The sequence below is a fragment of the Rissa tridactyla genome, chromosome 2 (assembly GCF_028500815.1).
Source record: "Rissa tridactyla isolate bRisTri1 chromosome 2, bRisTri1.patW.cur.20221130, whole genome shotgun sequence".
Lineage (NCBI taxonomy): Eukaryota > Metazoa > Chordata > Aves > Charadriiformes > Laridae > Rissa > Rissa tridactyla.
The window spans coordinates 133,796,064-133,813,452 of NC_071467.1; the positions used below are offsets into that span (position 1 = coordinate 133,796,064).

Here is a 17,389-nt window from a genome sequence, read left to right on the forward strand (position 1 = left end):
CAGAAAGCAGCTAGCCGTATACATATACATATGTATTTCACGTAATCATTACTGACCTTTTCACTTTCTGTGTCAAGAGCAGATGTAGCTTCGTCCAGAAGCAGAATGGCAGGATTACGAACCAGAGCACGGGCAATTGCGATTCTTTGTTTTTGACCTCCGGAAAGCTGTGTTCCTTTCTCACCCACCCGGGTATTATACTTCTGAGTGTTAAAAATTAAAAAGAAGGCCTGTGAATACTCTTAGAGAAGGAAGACTAGAAAAGTTAAGTTTTATATGCCGCTATAAAAATCATTAGGTATTTCCATCTTGAAAGAAAAGAATAGTGTCAAGTGGTTTTAATAAAGCTAAGCTTTTATAAACACCTCTAGTATAAACAGTTATATATGCAGCCACACATATTTATACCTGGTCTGAAAATTTACTTCTCCAAATACTGAAATAGGTCTTGAATGGTACCACCAGCGATATAGCAGTAAGGCGTCCACAGACATCTGCCCACGAGCAAATGGTCGTAAGAGTAACTAGAGATTTAATGCTTAATGACTTATGCAAGAAGAACCCGATCCTGCATTATTTGTGAATAAAGAATCCCAAATGTCATAAGTAGTTACGAAGATGATATATTTTTCAGCATCATTACATCATTTTCAAGTTACACAGAGCTACAATGAAAACAAACTACCAAAGCATTTTTCCTTCTTAGAGCCAAATTCTTGGCAGGCATGAAGGTCAAATGCCGTCATTCACTTTTGATTTATTGCCCCTTTGTATTTATTAAGAAATACTCCCCGTGCATGCCCATCCAATTAGAAATAGAACATTTAGCTTTACTGAATTATTTAAAAAAAAAAAAAAAATCATCTTTCTCAGAGTAACCTGAGAAGTTTCAGCTGTCAAAGGAAAAAACATAAAAAAAATAATTATGAGGACTTATTTGTACATAGAGCGTCCTCCTATTTCCCCCTCTCGTATTCTGCTTTGTCTACCACTATATTCATTGGAACATGGGTCTTCTTTTGAACAAAATAAGAAGGATTTTAAGCTTGAAACATGCTGAGATTTTTAAATAAATTCTATACTTTTTCCTATTAAGGGAAACAAAAATGTTTAGCTTTAATTTGATCTGTGTAAATGAGCATTACCTAGATTTCTCCATATCATTCCAAATATCTAATGTCACTGGGAAGAGAAGACCACCATGTCTTACCTCTGGCAGTTTTTCAATGAAGGCATGAATGTTTGCTGCTTTAGCTGCTGCTTCAATTTCCTCCTGACTAACCACCCTACTGTTGTCTCCATATCGAATATTTTCAGCAATGCTGCAGTCAAACAAAATGGGCTCCTGTGACACCAGGCCCAGCCTGGACCTCAGCCATTGTAAATGCAAAGATCGGGTATCAAATCCATCTGCTAACTAGAAAATCAACAGAAAAAATGATGCCAAGTTGACTACAGAGCTCATCCACAGACACACACTGTAAACAGGAAACAACGAGTTGGAAGAGGAAGCCTGTTACGTTTTAGATTCCCTGCTGAAATCAAGTAAATTTTGCATGCAAAATGGAAAAGAACCCGCAGTATAGATGAAATATTTCCTTTCATCAGTTTTCAATTTTGTGTGTGGTTTTTTCCCAGCAGACAGAAACCCTGAGAGCAGATCACAGGCTGTTCCTGCAGTCCTTCCTACTGACCACAAGAATCACCGTGAACCTCATGGGAAAGCCTATCCCTAAGGAGCGGAACACAACAATAAATATCTACAGCTGTAGGCCTTTAACTCAATTGTAAAACCTCCAAGGAGGTTTCTTTGGGCCTTCTATACCCATTAGTGGGGACTGCATCAAAAAGCCCAATGCAACCTTCTGAAGGTGACGCAGTAGCATCCCTGTGGGATTACATTTGTATTATCTGATGCATGTATGTGTCTCTAATGTATGAATTCATATTAATGGGATGACTTACACACTGACAAGCAAGTGACATGAACATTATGCCCCTGCGTGACCAGGCCATGAGCAGCTTTGGGGAGACAACAGTCTGATATAGTCATTCTCTTCCCCAGTGAGATCTGTGCCCTGAGCCAGCACACCGTGCCAACACGGGTGCCAGTGCTGGCACGTATGACGAACACATGGGGTCCCAAGGCTGTCTGCAGGAACCACAACCTCAGTAACCCACACCTCTGGAAAAAGGCATCTCACCAGAGATATTGCCAGGATTGTTTAAAGCCTCTGAAACCTTGAAAGACAGAGTTCTGTAGATTTAATTGTTAGTAACAGCCACAGAAGTCTATTTTTACCACTTGTCCTCCCATGGGGTCATAAAATCTCTCCAAGAGCTGAATGGATGTGCTTTTGCCACAGCCGCTGCTTCCTACTAACGCCAGGGTCTGTCCTTTGTTAACCTTCACATTGAGTCCTTGCAAAACTTGAACTTCTGGCCTTGTTGGATATACGAAATGGACGTTTCTGAATTCAATGTTTCCTTCAAAATTGCTCTGAAAAGTAATGGAGAGTTCACATGCTCATATTAGCATTTATTAGCTTTAACTATAATAACACTCGTAAGACTTTAATAAAGTGAGAGAACTGACAAGAAAGTTTGGGAAGATGTTTTCAAAACTGCTTTTGAAGTTCTTTTAAATTACATATTGGATTGAGTGTAGTGTCCTTATTTATGGGATGATCTGCAGATGTAAGTCACTAGATCTTTCTGGAGAAACAGTTTTCTCCATCTCTTGTATCTATTTTTCACTTCACCTTTGAAAAGAATATCTTTAAACAAGTAAAAAACATTAAGATTTTTCGTTTCTGACACATGTAATTGAGGCACTTCTACTTTGACGTAACCTATAGCATTTGCTTTCCTGGTCTCACACTGCAGGTAGCACAATCTGAACGAACGCAACACAAGGTCAAGATCAGCTATTAAGATAGGAGAGCTAAATTCTTTGGTAGGTAGCTGTGTAGGACAAACCATGTTGTAAACAGCAATGTTGGCTGTTAATTAGCCATTCCAGGCAGGCTGGATTTCTAAGCACAAGTGGAAGAACGGGGACACACACTAAGGCTATTGCCTCTCCTGTCCTTGAGGGCGGGAGCCAGCCCTACCTACCTACTAGCAGCACCACCGAGTACAATGCTCTCACAGCAGCTGGTGATCTAATTTAATGGGCTCAAAGCTTTGCTGTGCAGAAGTCACAGGCATCACTGGTATTCGAGTCCAGTCTACACTAGAAATATTTTCATTTAAATTCTATTTCACCAGGGACATTGTGCCAAATCTTTCAATGCCTGTGCTGGAGGGCCCTGGTTCAAGAAGATGTGTAAAGTGTGCTCATATCTTTAAGGGCTGAAAATCCTATGTATAAACTTATAGAAACTGGATCATGGTTTCCTGGGTAGGTGCTACCATCTAAAACCTACTGTTTTAAACTTAGATGGATGTAGAAAAGTAATCCTTCCAGATCACGCAAACTGAAAGCATTTCATGGAGAAATTTGACAAGTGCTGATGTCAGTTTCCTTAATGATAATTTGGGTTTAGAGGTGATTTTGGGGGGATTTTTTTTGTGTGTTTTAATTCGGGTTTTTTTTTTTCCTCCCCCTCTCCCCTCCCCCCCCGCAACTTTAGAGCAAAACAGATTATTCACTAAGTTAGTTTTGACTTCACAAGAGCACATTTTTACTTGTAAGAGTTTCCACAGTTGTAAGAGGGTGGATTTTGGCAAAACTGCTCTGTCTCTGAAGGAACTACTCTCTCTTATCTACAAAAACAGCAGGAAAATCCACTTGTATTTTACTTCTCCTGTAAACTCTTAAAAAGGCAATGCAACTGTGAGTGGAACCACCATTGTCAGTGTTTTCCTGAAGCCATTTAAGATGTGGGGCAGTAGAACAAAAAGTAATATTTTTTTTTAGCTCATTCAGAGCAAAACTACATTTAAGGGTGCACAGTTTTGACCGAAAAACCAAAGTAACATGGCCCATTAAAAATAATGAATCAGTACCACTATTTTATATAATGTCTGTCTTTTGTGACACCCTAAAAAAGAGAAACTATGAATACAGTTTTAGACAATAAAACATTAGTAATTTAGTTTGTTTCATGTTTTTACTGTGAAAAGCCTTACCAATTTTTCACCTTCTTCACTATAGCTGTCAATTAGAGGTTTTCTGTCCAGAAGCTGAAAGATTCTTTGAGCTGACATTTTAGCTTTGCCGTAATCTGGTGCCAGGGAAGCAGACTGACCAACATTCATAGCGGCAAATATGACGGAAGAGAAGACTCTAAAACCCAAGAGATAAAGCATCATTCATTTCAGAGAGAACAATGCATTTCTTTCCTCATGTGTACAACAAATCCTCAGAATAAGGTTTTTTAGCGTCTTTAGATTATGAGATTTCTGGAGTTTCTCACCCCTCAAAATGACATCCGGTATTAGAAAGTTCTGGTTATTCCTATAACTACTTTATAGATGAGCAGTGGTATCACAGGACTTCTCTAGGCAATACCCTCTATCTGGAAAGGATGCCAGAGACTTCTCCAGTGTAGGCGCACTGAGCACGGCCACACGCTTCCTGCTTCACTGCCTGAATACACACCTTTCCCCAAAACAGCCGTTCTGCCCAAACTGCACTCCCAACCAGACTGAATTCTTTAATATCTATGCCCCATTACCTCTCTAATTAGATAAAATAATTTGCATGCATTGAAATCCCTATCACATGTCTAGATGATTATTTTTTTTTCCTACATTTTAGAAAGTATACTCACATAAATACATTTTCAAAGTTGCTCAGACAATGGGCAATGAGCCATGCCCCAAATCTGAAGACTGCTGCATTAATGAAGTAATTTGCACACTGAGCTACTCCGTAGGTAAATCCATAGAAGGGGGCTTTTGTCAGAGAATCTCTGTTAAAGGAAGAGACTTTTTGTAAATAACTTGTAAAATAGAAACAGCAGACACCAGCTGGGGGATGGCCAGATGTCTGGGTTAAAGCTTTCGAGCAATACACCTCACCCCCTGAAAACACAACAAATCGGCTCAGAATATGTGCACACTCACAAACAGCCCCTGCCGGACCCTAAAAGCATCCTGCATCCTGCCATGGAACTGCCCCTAGGACAGAAAGTTAGAGCAATGAGATCCTTCGTTCTTAGTTATGCTATCTTGAATCTCTTCCTTTGCTTTTCTATAGCAAGGCAGGCCACTAAAGCAGTTTAAAAAATAATACAATTTAATAACTACCACTTACAAGCCACTTTATTAAAAAAACAAGCAGGCTCCAGCCCAGGCTAAGAGCCCCTGCGGGCTTCCGCCAGGTCTTCCCATCCAAGCAGAGACTTCTCATCCTGTTTCGGAGCAGGGACCTATTGCTGGGTATCCCCGCAGTGATTTAGGCTAAGCCTCTATTTCTCAATCTGTCCTTCTGGAGAAGTTTCATTTTGTGTAGCTAATTGAATGCACACTGAATCAGAGTCTGGAGGACTCTCTGCCCTCGTGGTTTATGATGCTCTCTGAGGAAAAGGAAGTCTCCGTTCTAGTCCGAGCTGTAAATCAGAGACCTTTGACAGTCCAGGAGAGCATCCTGCCCATATCAGTTCACCAGACACTGAATTTTAGCACTGTTTTGGCTGAGGACAGATTATACAATGCATCATTTTCAATTCCTTCTTTTACACTAGTTACCTTGAAGGAGGAAAGAAACAAATGAGATTTTGGGCTATTTTGTTTAAATAAAATGGAGCTAGAAAAGTCTGGCATCCCTGACGGTCCAAATGCGTTTCAGTGGACACAAGTCAGTGGGATGTAGCAGGTCAAAAAAAGGGAAACATATGAAGTTTATTTCGAGGTTTCAAAGTCATCTAAGGGGGATAAAACTGGGTTTCATTATAAAGGGTGCGGTATGGGAATTAACAGTCAGTTCCTGAGTTAACTAGTGTCAATCCGATATACAGAAATGGAGTGAACGTATGTCTTATATTCTAGGCATACACAAGAAAACACAATATTCTGTAATATGTATGGAGAAAATGCAGTTTATAAAGCGTTTGCATAATGAAAAGGCAAATCCTGCAAATATCTTTTCACTCTGCATTTAAGAATGTATGTTAAAATATACCAAGTGAACAAATCTCAAAACTATGTAAACGGCTATTGATATCCTTTCCCAATCTTTTGGGTATTGGATAGCTTGCAAGAAATGTATTTACAATAAATCTGAAAGACTAAAGTGTACAAAGAAAGAATGATTAAAGAAAATGATCCCACCTATATGGACCATTCAAACTTGTAACGTATCTTTCATAAAATGCTTCTTCCCTGGTCAGTGAAGCTACAGTTCGTATGTTTTCAACGGATTCTGTTGAAATCTAAATTGGGAGATAAAACAAATAAGAGGTAATTCCTCACAACTGCAATCTACAACATGTTTCCCTAAACACTCGATCTCTTCTCTAGCATTTATTATTTTAGATCACAAAGTGCTTGCTTAAGAGGGGACATCGAGGTCTATTACCAGGTGAAGGAAAGCCCAGAGCAACGAGATTATTCACCCCACGGTCACAAGACAAAGAGGGGGCTGAAGCCAACAATGTATTTGGGTTCAGAACCTTGGGCCAGCAGGCAGGAAACCCCAGTAGCCCCTCCCCTAACCCGTGGGTTGTGATCCCGATGATTTAAACCCTATTGCATCACATAGGAACAAACCGCGGTAATCTGGACACAGCTTGCACTTTCGTATGGGCTGCTTCTGTCTCCTGGAAGAACGCTGTCAGGTGAATGAGGGCAGTACCCCGAAACTCTTGAGCACATTCATGGTCTGCGTTTTACGATGGAATAAGAAAGTAACAACGGCAGTGCTCGGTGGCTCAGCCCTGCACTGCTCCTGGCCACCGCAGAGAGCAGCGCAGGGCTCCGCTGCTCGCCCTTGGCACAGGGCACACCACTGCCCGGGCTGCTGCTGCTACAGCTGTCCCTGCCCAGAAACCCGCTATGGAGGCTTTCAAATGCATTTTTATGGCCTAATTTACAGATGTTTTGTGTTATCTATGTTTTGCTTGTCTTGCGGATATATAAACATTCACTTTGTCTCCCACCCTGCCCCGTCCTCTCCTTTCCCCCCTTTCATTTATCTTGGATAATTGCATCAGCTGTAATACAGCTACAGTGTTGTCCTTAAAAGTGATCTCACACCATAACCCTGTAGTTAAAATTGGGGAACTTACTCGTCCAGCCTCTTCCAAAGCCTTTTGATCTTTTGCGGCATGACCAGACACAGAGCTAACTCTCGCAGCATTTGTAGCAATAACGAAAGGAATGCAGGCCAGGATAAGCAAAGTTAACTGCCAGCCGTATACAAAAGCAATAATGATGGCAGTCAGAAGGGTAAAGACAGTCATAGTCATCAGTCCAAGTCGGCTTCCAGTTGCCTAAGAAAACCCCAGAAACCCCCAAATATCCATCATTAGATTTTCTTTTTGTTACTTATATCACCGCTTGGCCATGTGTTCAGCTGGAAGCAAAACCCTGCGTGGTGACGTGCCTGGACATTATGCACCTACTTATGTTACAGTTCCTAGATGTTCCTCTTACCTGCCAGCATTCAGGCCTTCAAGTGAGGTTAAAGGAGTCTAAACGATTGGTCACGGCTGTTGTTTAATGAAATGTCTGGGACTTCCAGCACTACCTGAGGCACAGGAGACTGTGGCCAGTGTCACAGTACGGCAGGTTGGCTGTTGGGTGCCCAGCATTAGGCAAGAGAGGCTTCTTTCTAACAACAGTCATCCATTGACCCGTCCCACTAACAGTGGTGGAAACATTCTCAGGTTCTTGCACTGCTGCGCCTGGGGCTGAGTTCTCACAAAAAAACCTGAATTTGGCCACCCTGCACAAATGCATTATCTCGCGGGGATAACGAGTGGGAAAGATGAACTCGTACTGAAGAACTCCTGTCTCCTCCCAGCCTGTGTAACCTTTCATCAAGAAGTTTTAAAATGAGAGATGATTAGCATCCAGCATCCGGGTGGGCTCTGATCTGTAGAAAAAAGGTCTGAAAACAGCCCTGTGGAAATAGTTCATTTTCCAAAGTTTGGCTTGATGGAAAAAACAAAAATCCTTGGGCGGGAAGCAAAAATTCTCTCTTTTGCCAAAGACTTTGCTGCCCTTAAAAGACTTTTCTTGTTCAATAAAATTTAAAAAAGTAATAATTAAACCAACGCCAAGGTGAATTGTTGCCATATGTTCTAGGGGCTGCACATAAATATGGATTTGGAAACTTCAGCCAGTGCAGCGTGAGGCACGGTACTTACTGACATTCTGTAGCACTCCAGAGAACACAATAGCTTTGGAGAGCAATTCATGCCCTTAGTTGCCTTTTGTAGTTGGGGGAGTCTGTGTACCCCTCCTTTCTACTGCCCCAACAGAGTGACCTAGTTCAATGCCACTGAAACAAACTGAATCTTTAAAAGATGAAAATGACGAAGTTTTGTCACTACTAGCCTATAAGGAAGGAGGACAGAAGAGAGAAATAAAAGTCTACTGAGACTGAAAAATGTAGGGATTAAAGAATTCTTGATGTACAAATTTGAAGAAAAAAAAGACATCTTAGAACAAACCAGTAAACTTTTCCCCCACAAGTCCTACAGTGATTTATTTTCTTTTTTTCCCCCAGGGAGAAGGGAAGAAACAGAGATACATTTGGCAGATTATCCAGGACTGCTGATGAGGTGAGCAGTTGTAGGAATTGTGCAGAATTTGCCATATTCCCCTGCCAGTGTCCAGCAGCCACCTCTCCCATACCAGCACCTTGAGTCATTCCCTCCCTTGGCCATCGGCCTCCCGGGTGTTCTGTATTAGTGCCAGGACATTCCTAAATGTTTGGTCTGCTTGTGTGTCAAACACATTTGGTGGGGGTGGGAAGAAGAATTCTCTTCATTAAGGTCAGTAAGGGTTTGTATCATCTGCAGATGCAACCTCTTCATGGTACTCAGGGGACACCCATCATAGGGTCCACTGGTTCTGGTCCCCAGCACATATGCATATTTCACTTTGCATGGTGAAGTGGTCTACAGTTATTATATACTTAGCTTAAAGACTTGCTGCATTTTTGATAGCTCTCATAAATTATCAGCTGGGAAGCCATTTCCAAGGTGTCAACAGCATGCTATGTAAATACATCTGCCAGTTTGTGGGTTAACTTTAATACCTTGTGTTCTGAAATAATTTCAGCGTCCCTTGCCAATTGCAATTAATATTTGTAAGGAAAAAATTATTTAAAAAGCATGCAAAAAAGAATCAGCATACCCCTTTGACTTGGGAAGCATCTGTAGCAAGCCGAGTTAGCAGAACACCAACAGCATTTTTCTGGTCATCGTACCATCCAACCTCCTGCAAAAAAGCACAGTAATTTTTGTTGCAAGTAATTAGAGGTTCTTACCGTATTTCAGATTTATCAGGATAACCAGTAAAATGAACAAGCTCAAAATTTCCAGCTCAAGTAACGTATGGGGAAATGGAAGTACAAGTCATGATGGCTAACTGTAATATTCTTCCTTTGTAGTCAGCATTTTCCAAATAAACCAAAAAAAAAGCTTAAAAAGTATTATTTTGTTTTGAACATCTAATTGTTCACAATCAAAGCTGTGATGTTCTTCTGAATGTGCCTATTTAGAAACTTTTATTATAAACTCCTTTTACTCATTTCTTCTTTGGGCCTGAAGAGGTTACCTATTCTCTTCTTACAAGTTACCTATTCCATTAACTATAGAAGAGCAATTGCTCATCTATATTTGTACATACAGAAAGGAAATGAGGCCCTTTTACCTCCAAAGGCTATGGCAGGTTTTTTTAATCACTAATTTTGCCCTCTCCTAGTTCCTTTCATGTGTTTCTAAGAACACAAAGGTTCTTGTCCCCAGTGGGTGTGTGGAGTGCCAAGTTACGAACTCTCAAAACTCCTATGTAAGTAACATGAAATCGCACAAATTAGCAGAAAGGGTTTAATATAAGTAACTTTATTCTTCTCATGGGTAATTCTTGATGCAATAGGGCAATTTGATTTTTTTTCAGTAAAAAGTTATCGGATTGTCTATTTGCTATGGATTGCAGTATCTAGATTTAAATCTACAGAAATCTAAACAGATTAGACAAATCTATATATTACGTACTTGCATCATGACCACCCAAGCAAGGGAAAAATTGGTCTTCCTTGCACACACAGACAGCTGCAAAGTGTGTGCATATTATAACATGCCAGAAATATGCATATTTGCAATGACACTCCTTCAAAATGAGACTATTCGCAGTAGCAGCACGGAGCCAAATTGCACATGTATTAGGAGATTTTCGGAAAAGTTATACTTTTTCCTAAGCTAGTGGTAGAAGAGACATATTTTGTTTTCTTTTCTCCAGACCACACAATTAAAACTCAGTGTGTACCTTGTAACAGTCTGCAAAAGCCATCTGGCTCTCGTGATACCCTAGCTGCATAATTCATACCTGCTGAAGCAATGCTCTGAAGGACAAAGAGCGTAGTCTCATTGTTAGTATTTCCCCAGACTTCCCAAACATGAATCCCTGGGAGAGGAAAGAGAGTCACATTTTCTCATCTGATGCTTTAACTCTGTTTATAAAGCTGCACAACGAAAGCAATGACACCAAAAAGTCTCCTGTAACCCCCTTGTGCATATATAAATCTTGGGAAAAGGGCCGTTCTCATTCCTGGAACCTGAAGCTCCATTTTCCCACAGAAAGGAAGCAACATAGCAAAGAAGGCGGGAGCTTCGTTGCAGTGCTTTATTCGTATGCCTCAGCAGCACTAGAAGATAAATCAGCCTATCTAGTCATTGGCCTCCCTATTCTGACTGCTACCAGCGACATCCCTCACAGCAGTCACGCCAAGGGATTTCATGATAGGACAATGTGCAGTGACTGTTTCCTGCCAGCTTTGAAGCAGTCATAAGAGGACAGCAAATGATGGAGTCTGCTTGATTGTATGAAAAACTCCATCTGCTGTGGAAAGAGTCTATTTTATACTTACTTTGGCAAGAGCCTATAGACCATCAATGAGAAATGTCAGTCTTAACTTTGACTTTCAAGGCCAGACCCTCAACTTTGATTTCAATCATGCTGAATCCACGTTGCCTTCTGTGGCTTATTTAAACCAACAGCAAATATGGACACATGTCTTTAAGCAAAAACATCCATAAACCCAACATATCTCAGGAAGAACCCTGGCACTTCTGCATGTTTTTGTAAGCTCTGATTGGTGTTTTGCTTCTCAGACTGCATTGATACAAGTTGTACCTGCAGCCTGCTGGGGAGTTAAGAACTTCTAACATTTCAGTGTAGTGACACTTACTTGGATTATGTATGCTGCTAAGGTAATCACTCCAAGTAAAAGAAACACTAAAGAAAGCACCAAAGTGTTTTTACTCCTCTTTTCTGGATCGGTTTCTTGAAAAGCCTACGGCAAGAAAAAACACAAAAATGAGTACATAGGCAATGAATGCCAGTTACATAAACCAGCCTTCATTTCAAGAAGCTTGTCTACTTCAATTTCTCTTAGCAAGCATCCTGGATCCTGAAACAAATCTGCAGTCAACTTTCTGTTGAGGGCCAGACAACAGTCCAGCTTTCCATTAAACCTACATCTTGCTAATTTGTTCCTCCAGCTCCAACTATCGTTCCTTCTTTCCTCTGCTGGTCAAATGCGATTCCACGAGGCTCTGCCTATAGAGGGTCACTTCACCAACACTTATCCGTCTTTCATTGGATCCATTTATACAAGTGAATCCCACCCAGAGTCTTACATAGGGAGAACTGGCCGAGCATGAGAGAGGCTCAGGACTGCAATGTCCATTTGCCAAAAAAACCCCACCCCAAACAAAAAACCTTACCCCAATGATTTTTCCAAATATAACAGCGAATGCAGGATGGACCCCACCTGAGACGGCAGCAGCAATGACTCCCAGCAGTACATACATCCACTCAGGTTTGTTCAGAGCCAAGATTCTTGAGTAAGGCACAGCAGGGAGATTTTCTTCCTACAGGAAAGGGAAAACTGCAAGTTTTCCTTGGAAAGTTGCAGAGTATGAAATTCCCCAGACAGTGGGTGTTCATTAGGCTTTGAGTAGTCATCTGTCTTGGTAAACTACTGAAAGCCCTCTCTGTGCTTTCACATGGAGTGAGCAAACGTGCTGGATATCTGCAGCTTTGCTGTTTCATATCCTAGAACTTCAACTGCGCTGTAAAAGTTTGGAGGCAGAAAACTTAACAAAAGGCTAAGTCATGAGAGGAGAAGGGCCAGGACAGTTCATTGAAAGTCAGATAGGACTGGTCACCATGAATGGCAACTAACACTTGAATCTTTATAAAGAACTAAAAGTCTCACTGTTCGGAGCACAGAAAAGATCCCTTCGGTTCAGCTAAATGATAGTGGACTGGCAGTAACACAATTGGGTAGAGAGGTCGTCTTTCTCTTTTGCAAACTATAGCCTATGCATCATTACCAAAAGCATGAAAGAGGCATATGTAACAGTCAGTTAGCCTGTATCTCCTTTGAAAGTAGAAAAAATTGCCCTGTTCTGCTTATTCAAGTGCCTATGCCTCCATAGGGAGAGTTCTGGAAAAGCAAAAAATAAAAACATTGGAAATGAGACAAAATATTAGGCAGTGTTTTGAGTAAGTTGCTTTTGCTTCCTGGTTATTTTATCCCATGTTTTGGATGCTGAATGAGGGTGGCTAAGCCTCAACCATAAAAGTGGGCTGAGCTTTCTGAAATAACTACAACCGCTGGATGCTTTATTGCCTAATTTTTTGTGGATGTAATGAATACTGAAGTCTTGAGCATGAACACACACTAGTTCCTCTGAGGTCTTAAGCAGTATTAATACACAGACAGAAAGTATCTTTTGTAGTTGCATAACTTTTTTGTGATAATAGGAACGCATCCAGCTCTTTTGTGCTATTTCAAATACGTATTAGCTGGAAGCTATATTTTAGTGAGAAGGAATATCAATAGATACAAATTACACTAAGGCTTCCATAAGTAGTTTAAATAATCTGATGCTGTATTACAGATGAGATCCTAGTTTCCATAGATTTAAAAGGATCCACGGTTTTACTTCAGAATTTACATTTTATTTCTTCACGTCAAGGGTCCTGAAATCAGGTTTAAAAAAACCCACAACAAAACGAGCCCGCAAAATGCCAAACAACTCTTCCAATACATTTCATGCAAAAAAATGCTGTAGTTCAAGCAGTACAAAATAGGAAATCAACAGCACAAGTTTTTTCCAGCTCCACACTAAGTCAATAGTGTTAAAATGAAGTTTTTTTGGTAAGATGTACGCGGTTGTCCCCATATTCCTAGGACAAATACTCAGGCTGGTGAGTACTGACTGTAATAGCACCAGAGTAAAGGTTGCATGGCAGCCAGCTATAGAAAAGTAATTAAAATTTTGTGCTTTGTGTTTATGTTACCATTAAAATTCTAAACTAAAGTTTAATACTGACCTCAAGCTCTTTTTTTTTCTTTTTCCCAGAGAACTTTTTCTTAGAAGAGCACCTCTTGCTCTTGTATCTGCTGGATCTTCTTCGAATGCTGCCTCTCCCAGAGATCGCCGATTCTTCAAAATGATCTTGAAGAGTCAGGTCCTCCACACAATCATTTCTGCCATTTTCCTCATATTCTTCAGCCCCTGTGTCTTCACTTTCTTCTGAAGTGCCATCACCTTGAAGATTATTGCTGCAACCCTAGTGAGAATTCAGGATACGCAATCACGAGGCCTTTTGAGCAGGGAGAAGTAAGTTTTTCTTTTTTTCCTCATGAGTGTTGCTCTTTCAATCATGTGATCACTGCTGCCTATAGGCCACTTATATTTTAGTCTGTAATGGCAGAGCAGTAGACTATTTGGTCCTGATTCTGCCCCCCGCTTTTCTCTTTTTCTTTAAGCAGTCTATGGAATCCACCTGGAACCTAACAATTCTGTGGCTATGCCATAATTATGTAGTTTGTGCCTTAAACTCACTTATGTTTTTGACATACTGGATTGTGCAAAGATGAAACACTTCCATGGGTAAAACCCCCAAGAATTCCAAGCCCGTGTCCGTGCCCAGACTAGAGCGACTGAGCAGCCGCCAGCTGGACAACATGCAGGAACTACAGAGAGAAAATGACTCCACATCCCAGCATTTCACAACTTTGTGAAACGGAGAAAGAAAATAAACAAATTTGCTCTTACCTGCTGCATTACAAGAGAATAGTAGACTCCTTTCTGCAACATGAGTTCACTGTGTGTTCCTTGTTCAACCACGATGCCTTTCTCAAATCCAGCAATGGTGTCAGCACTCCTGATGGTAGACAGTCTGTGAGCAATCACAATGGTGGTACGGCCAGCCCGAGCCTTACAGAATAAACAACAAAAGCAGTTTACATTAAAATGGGCAACAAAAGAGCACAGAAATAAAATGAAGTTATTTTAGGCATTTATAATGTGAAATAAATCCAAACTTTAAAAAGAATTCTTTCTTCTAAGGCCAAGACTTTTTTTCCTGCTTTCAGGTCTCCTGTTTACCAGTCTAAGGACACTTTCACTTGCATAATTTAGGCAGAGAATACCACATTAACTTTATTAGACAGACAATACATGTATTAAAGGTTATAATTAAGGCTACTTGACATTTTACGAAAGTTGAACTGTTTGAGCTTAAGTTGCCCAGAAAATGTTTCCATGTGTATCCACGCACAGGAGGGAAATGCAGAGAGCACAGTTAGATCTCTCTCAAAATAAAGCTAGGACAGCTTGTAAATAAAGAAAGGATATTTTCTTTATATGCTGTCCATGCATATTTTTGGAAGTACAACGTTAGCATGACTTCTCACAAGACTTAGCAGGAAAATGTAGAGGAATGGAGCACATCTGGGGTCAGAAATGGGTTTTAGCCACTCCCTAAAGCTCTCTCCCAGTCTTTTGAAATCAGCTGCAACTCAAATTGTCAACTAATACGTTCCTTGCAGGGGCCTGCTGGGATTTGGCAGCGAGAGCCGCCGAAGCCTTGGTCCGCAGGTTACATGCTCCATCCCTCTCCAGCTCCCACACACAGACCGGTGGTGTGTGCAGCAAATGAGCGCAGGCCAGCTTGCGGCTGCTGGAGAGAGCGGCTTGCCTCCTCGCTGACGCCTGGAGCGGACAGTGGCTTGGGGGCAGGAGGAGAAATCCAAGGGGACCTCACACAGCAAATACGTTCTGCAGTCAAGGAGCGTGCTGGAAGTTACTTGCTGCAGAAGTGGTACATCATATGGGCACAGGAACAGGGGTGTGGAGAAGATGAGGACAGTTTCAGTAGATGAATGCTTCCATGGAGGTTTGGATTCTTCCCCCACACCTGCCATCAAGTTCTCACAGATCAGAGTCACTCAAAGCCTGTCACAGGAGATCTGTCTTGGTGCCATTTTCACGTCTTTGCCCTGTTGCGCAGAGGTGCAGAGCCTTCACCACTGCAGCTGGGAGCTGAGATCAGAACAAGCCGAATGCTTTACAAGATGCAAGGTTATCTGAAAAACAGCAGACTACAAGCATCTGCATACGGCTGCTCAGAAACGGCGTGCCTTTGTGAGGTTAATATCTCGGCTCCTCAGCTGTGAAAATAATGAGCGATATTAGCACCACTTTTTCCACTCGGGGATGTTGAGAAGAAATTTGTAAATCCCATTTGGGGACTACATTGGTGGACATCAAAAAACTGTGAAAAGATGAATAAATTACAATTCAGGGCTCATTTTGGTGTGTTCTGGGAACGTGCTGAAAGATGAGGAAGAGTATATAGAACAGTCCCCTTAATTGAGTGATCTCCCTCTATGTTATGCACTAAATGAAGCAATAAGCTTCTGGAAAACGTTAGCATTTGATCTTGGAATTAAAGAACATGCAGAAGAAGGCTAAATTATGGCTGAAGTGGCAATCTTTTAGTGCTTAAGTTTGCAGCAATAATATAATTTATACACAAATTAGATTAGATGAATATTATTTTTGCATCCACATGTTACCTCGATACTAATAATATCGGTATAGTCATGTGAATATAACCGACAGCTACATTTTACCTCAGATTCAAACTGACTGGCAATGAAGGAGGTAAATTCCGTATTTCCCTTGAGCCATACTTGTAACTCATATCTCTCTGTGCATAACTACTGAAATGAAAGGCAGGATTTTTCACTTAGCTTTTAAAAATACATTAAAATAAGTATTAGATAAATGAAAAAAACATTCCGGCCCAAACACGAATTTCTTTTTTAATCAAAGCCTCCAGGCTCCACTATATCTTGGTGGAAACTGCTGACGAAGGAGGGCTGTGAGGAAGGGTCTGTAAGCTGATGGGACAGAGACACGGGGTACGAGCTCTGACAGCTCTGGTCCTCTGCAGAGCCTACCCTAAAGCTGCGGGGCTGATAAAAAAGACATGAGACGGGCAGAGACTCAATATTTGTAACCGGCTCTGCTTTTTTTCTGTGATTTGCATTCAGTCTCTGTAAAGAAAGAAAATGGATAAATCCCAAGAGCTTTCTGAAAATTATGAAGCAACTGTTCAACGAACGACTACTAAGAATATTATACTATACATTTCTATTAATCTACCTGAAAAAGGCCATTCAGTCCGCACACCTTGCCTTAATAAGATGCCATCAAAATTTCACCAGCAAATGAACAATTGTGATTTGAGGAAGGGAGTGCAGGAGACCCAAGTTACAGTTACACGTGAGTGTAAGTGTCTTGGTATTTAGCAATAACACTAAAAAAAACAAATAGACATAATTCCTAAGTAAAATTTTGAACATTTAAACTCCCTGTTAGAACACTGATATTGAAACATCCATCCAAATTTTATTTTCCTGTGCTCTTTATTCCAATAGAAAATTGTATGTTAATTTTTCTTAAGTGCTGTTGCACCTTTTTATGGTGATTGGTAGCTTCAATAACATGACTCGTACCTTATCGAGAGCTGCTTGCACTATGGATTCACTCTGAGTATCAAGTGCAGATGTAGCTTCATCCAGAAGAAGAATTTTGGGATTTCGTGCCAGGGCACGGGCAATAGCTATTCGCTGCTTCTGTCCCCCGCTCAGCTGAGCCCCTCTTTCACCTACCATCGTGTTAAATTTCTGAGAAAGGAGAAAACAAAACAGAAGTTGTGGAATGACTTAAGTGAAATCTTTGCTTCACCATGCGATCGTAAGCACTCAGCTTCTGGACAAGAGGTGGATTTGTCTGGCTGACTTTAGCATGGGCAGAGCAAACATGCAACTACATCCATCCATCTAGCCCTCAGCTAATCCCTCCTACCCCCATTACATACTTTGAAGAACTGTAAATTCAAA

At 41.0% G+C, this 17,389-nt stretch overlaps 1 protein-coding gene across 4 annotated transcripts in view; it reads right to left on the reverse strand.

The window, feature by feature from the left end:
* ABCB5 (ATP binding cassette subfamily B member 5) overlaps positions 1-17,389 on the reverse strand; it is a 39,408-nt gene that overhangs the window by 5,377 nt on the left and 16,642 nt on the right. For 3 of the 4 annotated variants that reach the window (XM_054192193.1, XM_054192192.1, XM_054192194.1), the window contains 14 exons: positions 17,003-17,173; positions 14,253-14,414; positions 13,525-13,764; positions 11,907-12,053; positions 11,369-11,473; positions 10,507-10,584; positions 9,313-9,396; positions 7,236-7,439; positions 6,280-6,380; positions 4,779-4,919; positions 4,135-4,291; positions 2,303-2,500; positions 1,211-1,417; positions 57-203 (listed from right to left, as the gene is read on the reverse strand). In XM_054192193.1, the coding sequence (XP_054048168.1) occupies positions 57-203; positions 1,211-1,417; positions 2,303-2,500; positions 4,135-4,291; positions 4,779-4,919; positions 6,280-6,380; positions 7,236-7,439; positions 9,313-9,396; positions 10,507-10,584; positions 11,369-11,473; positions 11,907-12,053; positions 13,525-13,764; positions 14,253-14,414; positions 17,003-17,173 (2,142 nt within the window). Of the gene's footprint in view, positions 1-56; positions 204-1,210; positions 1,418-2,302; positions 2,501-4,134; positions 4,292-4,778; positions 4,920-6,279; positions 6,381-7,235; positions 7,440-9,312; positions 9,397-10,506; positions 10,585-11,368; positions 11,474-11,906; positions 12,054-13,524; positions 13,765-14,252; positions 14,415-17,002; positions 17,174-17,389 lie in introns of those variants that run through there. The other variant, XR_008464954.1, reaches the window with a different exon arrangement.